Source organism: Poecilia latipinna, unplaced genomic scaffold, assembly GCF_001443285.1.
Source record: "Poecilia latipinna isolate Pla-1442-1.1 unplaced genomic scaffold, P_latipinna-1.0 Scaffold4024, whole genome shotgun sequence".
In the NCBI taxonomy this organism is placed as follows: domain Eukaryota; kingdom Metazoa; phylum Chordata; class Actinopteri; order Cyprinodontiformes; family Poeciliidae; genus Poecilia; species Poecilia latipinna.
The window spans coordinates 12,471-18,391 of record NW_015116640.1 but is presented as its reverse complement, the minus strand read 5'-3'; the positions used below and the strand labels follow the sequence as shown (position 1 = coordinate 18,391).

Sequence of the window (5,921 nt, the reverse complement as noted above, 5' to 3'; positions counted from 1 at the left end):
ATAAAAACACGGGGTTCTATTAAAGAACTCCCCCCCCCCCCCCCCCATACACCCTCCCTTCATTTTTCCATCTCATTTTGCACTCTGATATATTCAAGATGAGCCCAAGAACTTTGTGAAGCCCAGAGGTCCGTGCCTGTGGTTGTGGAAAGATGAATGGTCCATTGAAGAACGCGGGGAGGCTTAAATGGGGGGTTTGATTTCCAAGTGTGGGGACTCCTGTGTTTGCTCTGGATTTGTGGAATCCCTGTATAATTTTTTTTTCTTCTTCTTTCTTTCTCGAATCTACCATCTGCTGCATAGATTAATTTAAATGGAGGCTGAACGCTGATGACAGGTTTCGGTGTGTGTTTTATCAGTCATGATGATGTGCTGCTCCAGTTCCTCTGACATAACAGGGAACGACATGAATGGATGCATGGACATTTGTCCCACTGCAGTGGCACTGCTATAATATCAACTTCACCATCATAAACCTGCATTTTCTCCCTATTTTAGTTTTTTTAATCTAAATACAGTCTCTGTTTTTTTTTTCTTTTTCCAACTTTATTTTGTTCGGTAAATTTTCAGTCATTTATGCTTCACAGCACGCGTTTCTGATCATTAGCAGGCATATATTCAAGTCGAAACGAGTTTTGTTTTTCAGTATTTCACCTGTTGATTATTGAGCAAAGACAGAATTGACCAATTCCAAACCCTGCTAAGCTCAGATGTTCATCTCTCTGCTGTGTAAAACAAGAGCCTTTGTCCTCCACGTTTTAGATGTGTCCCTTTTCCAACATATCTGAAATGGCTGAATTATCTCTCCAATATGTCATTAAGTTGTTCATTATCCTGGGCGTCGAAAACCAGTGCACTCAAGATGCCACAGGCCAAGAGCCTCACAAAAATACATGTACATTTCTGCATTCTTATATAAAAATTGGCATAATGAGAACACCTGAACTCATGCCGTCACCCGATTGAAGAAAAGAGTGGAAAATGAGTTCAAACTGCATAAATAATCCATATCATGTTAGGTTGGGATTGGGGATTTATTATTATTAGTGTTTATCTCGTTTATCCTATGAGGACTAATTATCATATCAAAATGTTTGATTCATAGTTGAATCCAACAGAAAATGATGTAATTACAAGATTGTTCTATCAAAACAAAAGTTCTTGATCTTGATCTGATATTTTCTACAAACAGAGCAATTGATCAGTGTGTTTATTGACAAAAAATATAGAATTTCTTACTTTTTCAACACTTGATAAACAAGAAAGAAAAATAGATTTTTTTTTTTCCAATTATATGACTTGGCTCTCCCTTGTTAGAATCGACCAAAGGAAAAACCGACTGATTTCATTCACTGGACGTCTCAAGTTTTGCAACACAAATCCACTTCAGTTTCACACGTTTTTTTTTTTTTTTTTTTTGGGCTTGAGGGTTTGAGCCCTGGAGTATTCAAAATTTTTGCCACGAGGTTAATACCTCTACTTGAACTTCTTTTGGGGGGACGGTGGGAGGGGGTCGGGTAATCACATCTGCATCCAAGCATCTCTGAGAGGTGAGTTGCTAAGTGCAGGATCGCTTGGAGAGCTTGAAGCGCTGAAAAGGAGAAAAAGAAAACACTTTTTCATTGCTTCTGACTGGAGTTTGGACCCAGTTCATTCTGCTTTATGGCTGAAAGACTGTAAGCATCTCGCTGGCAAATTGCTGCTGTCGCAAGTTTTGTCCTGCTCATTATCCTGCACCAGGGGGGTTGCCCCTTCTTTAAAATGCGTTTGCCTCTAGGCTGACCCAGTATGTATAAATAGAGCCGTCATGTTATCTGATCACCATGGGAGAGAGCGTTAACACACGCTAATCTGACAGGCCGGTACCGCGGAGGATTGAGGATTGCGTGTGAGCGTGCAGTAGCTAATTTGTGCTGCAGGTGTTTATTTCTTCATGGTTTTGCAGCAGTTGTTTGCCCAGCAGAACCACAGTCTGACATGTCCAGTCAGTGATGCATGGGGTGTTGGTACAAGCGTCGAGATAAACCTCTGATCCCTCCTACAGATGCAAAAACGGAAGCCGATGCCTTTTAATTGGAAACCTAAACTAGATTATTGCAGTTTAAGCACATAATCTGAACGCATCCTTATTGCTGTTTTCAAGTCGGTTGACTCTCTGTTGCTTCTGCTGAGAGACGAACAAATTGCAGGACGACCAGAGCGTGTCCCTGTGGCAGGTTAGGATTATAAATCTTATCTGTGTGACTTTGATAAGGCAGTCTGACCCAGGTGGATGTAGCCCTGGAGACTTTCCATCCCTGCGTTGTTGTTTTTTTTTTTTTGCAGCACTTCAGTTTGATTCAGACTAAGGTTGAGGGTAATGAGGTGGACTTTTGTGAGCAGGGGTATTGATCTTGCCTTCACAATCTATTGATTTCCTCTGGGTTGCTGTGGGGGTTACTTAAACAAGTCTTTGGAGATGCTTGCTAAATAACTGTAGTGGAATTTCAGGTTTTCACCGATCAAGCTGATGACGATTTCTGGTTTTCTTTGGACCTGCCAATTCCCAAAAGTTTTTTTTTTTTTTTTAATGCAACAGATTAAGCATTTTGGAGATAATTTGGAGTTGCGAATCAATCTCTAATTCACTTTGAGTTAAAAAAAGGGTAAATTTTAAAGCAAAACTTGTGATGAATCCATAGACCATAAATAGTGTAAGTTGTTTGTTTTGATAGTTTTAATTAACATTAGAGGGTAAAAAAGCGGCTTTTTCAGCACTAGGCCAAACTAAGCTAGTCATGACACAGTTTTCTGGTTAATATCTGTGGCCAATTGATTGATGATTCTCCAGAAATATGACCGTATCCGATACTGAAGTCTCATAAATTGTTGACCATCTTCCAGAGCAGAGTTGTGACATCATTGGTAGAGAGCCTTCTGTGTAATGCTGTTATATAATTTTGATAAGATGTATTGACTTTATTGTGCTTTCTATCTTTTACAAAATAACCCAGCTGGTGGAATGCACTTTATCTCGGTAGAGTTGCGGTTTACATTTCAATGAACTGAAAAACTGTTTTGAGGTTGGCGTAACAGTCTTGTGTTAATCATTAGTCCTCTGATATAAAGATAATGTTGAATTAATGATTCTAAGCTAAAAAACCCCCTTGAAATGACGAGTTTTTCTTGAAGAAATTGATAAATGCTACGTTTATGTTTCTAAATGTGACTGAATACAATTATTATGTTAACTGCGCAGTCCTGGTTTAATTTATGCTCTATTAGAGATACACTAATCAGAATTTTGTGGACAATTTCGGATTACCGATTCTTCTTAATCTTCAGCCAGCCAAAAAACAATTTTAGCTGATTCTGGTTTCTCTTCAAAAAGATTAGAAGAACATTGTTTTTAATTTTTTTATTTTATTTTTTTTTAGCTCTTTTTAATTTATTCTTGGTCTTAAGTCAAATACATCTGTGAGATGGTTTTCCTCTTTAAAAAAAGACAGAAAAAACAGTTAAAGAGTTCAGCATTATATTGAGGATTAGTGTAGCGACCACTACAACAACCGACGTCTTTGGGTGTATTTACAGAGAATTCAGCTTCTTTCCTTCACTCTGAGATAAAACAAAAGAAGCTGCCAACATTTTCACCATCTTACTTAAGTCGGAGGTTAAAAGTGAAACAGAATGAAACGGCGCAACTTTGCTGTACTCAGTTTAGCCTTCCTGTTGTCTGATGAAAGTCTTGCTCTCTCTCACTGTCCTGCAGCTTAAACAAAGCACATCTCTTTATATTTGTAGGAAACACAATTAACATTAAAATTCCTTCTTAAAGACCTGTTTTTCGTTTTCACTTGACATAGTTTTTACGCACACTACTGACAATGACAATGACTAACTTTGACTTAGTCATCACAATAAGGGCCACAATATTTTGTGGTTAACTTAAAATGAATGAAAACACAGTAAAATCTGGTTCTATTCTTGTTCTTCACACAACACATGAAAATCTGTTTACAATTGCGTCTTGGCCTAAATGCTTTGTTATATGGCTTTCTTTAAGTGATTTTCTTTTTTTTTTTTTAAATGAATGACATATTTGGTAAAGGTCACTCATCGTGTGTTGTTTTTGTCCAGGTGGTGCGAGCGAGGCTCGAGGAGAGAGGAGTGTGTGTGAAGGACGTGAGGTTGAACGGCTCAGCAGCCAGCCACGTGCTCCATCAGGAAAACGGCCTTGGCTACAAGGACCTGGACCTGATCTTTGGGGTGTCGCTAAAGGATGACCAGGCCTTCCGCCTCGTGAAAGACGTCGTCCTGGACTGCCTGTTGGACTTCTTGCCAGCTGGGGTCTCTAAGGAGCGCATCACGGCGCTGACCCTCAAGGAGGCTTATGTGCAAAAACTGGTAAAAGTCTGCAACGACACGGACCGCTGGAGCCTCATCTCGCTGTCCAACAACACGGGCAAGAACGTAGAGCTTAAGTTTGTGGACTCTTTGAGGCGGCAGTTTGAATTCAGCGTGGACTCCTTCCAGATTTGTCTGGACTCGCTGCTCCTGTTCGACCGCTGCTCGGAGACCCCCATGTCGGAGAGCTTTCACCCCACCGTGATCGGGGAGAGCGTGTACGGCGACTTCCAGGAAGCTATGGACCATCTGTGCCGGAGGACCATAGCGACGCGGAGCCCCGAGGAAATCAGGGGCGGTGGCTTGCTGAAGTACTGCCACCTGCTGGTGAGGGGCTTCACGCCCTCCTCCGAAGCAGACATGAAGCAGATGCAGCGCTACATGTGCTCCCGCTTTTTCATTGACTTTCCCGACATAGGCGAGCAGCAGAGGAAGCTGGAGGCCTACCTGCAGAACCACTTCGCCGGCATGGAGCACAAACGCTACGAGTGCCTGATGACGCTGCACCACGTTGTGAACGAGAGTACTGTATGTCTAATGAGCCACGAGCGGCGTCAGACGCTCAGCCTCATCTCCATGCTGGCGCTGAAGGTCCTCGCCGAACAGAACGCCATCCCGACCGTGACAAACGTCACGTGCTACTACCAGCCGGCACCTTACGTGCAGGACATCAACTTCAGCAATTATTACATCGCACACGTGCAAGCGCCGCAGATCACGCACTGCAGTAATTCGTATCAGACTTGGCTGCCCTGCAGCTGAGCCGCCCCTGTGTCTCCATCATCGCCGCATCAAAGGAACAGGGAAACGAAATCTTGGTTTGCCAAATGTGACTTGAATCAAACAATCCTGTATTGCTGGATGTCTGATTGAGCTGACAAATAATTTCTCCTCACGTTTTTTCTTTTTCTTTTTTCTTTTGTTTTTTCAGATGCAAAAAAAAACATCTGTAAGATTGCTGGTCATTTCTGAGATGTAGCTTTAATATCATATTTAAATGTAAAAAAAACAAAAACAAGTCTTTATATGTTTCAGAAATATGTGTTTCGATGGAATGAAACATTGACGCTGGTGTTATTTTCTTACATTTTTGAAAAAAAAAAAAAAGAAAAAAAAAGCAATTACTTACTGGACCAAAGATGTATTTTTTTTTTCTTTTTTGTGTTCTGAATTAAGCGATGCTTTAATTCCTAGTGCCTAAAAAGAACCACAAAATGTTTGAAAACATTTGTAAAGTGACAACTGTGAATTCAGTGTTTTCTAGATTCTGTCTCTTTTCAGAAACATAAGCATTCATTTTTGTGAGAATAAAAAAAATGGAAAACCCAGATTTTTTTTGCACTGTGGTCATTTTATGTTTGTCCTATAATGATTGACGTTTCAGTCGGTGGGTTTGTGGTCATTATTAGTTTACAGTTTGTCGTCTGAGCTACTTCAACACTCCCAATGAAGTCACCTTACATATATTAACGCATACCAAGGTTTTTTTTTTTTACAAAAAAACGACAACTTTTTTATCGTAGTGATCCCATCAT

General features: G+C 40.6%; 1 protein-coding gene across 2 annotated transcripts in view; it reads left to right on the top strand.

The window, feature by feature from the left end:
* LOC106942074 (protein FAM46A-like) overlaps nucleotides 1–5,716 on the top strand; it is a 9,904-nt gene extending 4,188 nt beyond the window's left edge. For both annotated transcript variants that reach the window (XM_015025250.1, XM_015025249.1), the window contains one exon: nucleotides 4,120–5,716. In XM_015025250.1, coding sequence (XP_014880736.1) covers nucleotides 4,120–5,148 — 1,029 coding nt within the window. In that variant the 3' untranslated portion in view covers nucleotides 5,149–5,716. The remainder of the gene's footprint in view (nucleotides 1–4,119) is intronic.
* The last annotated feature ends 205 nt before the right edge of the window (nucleotides 5,717–5,921 follow it).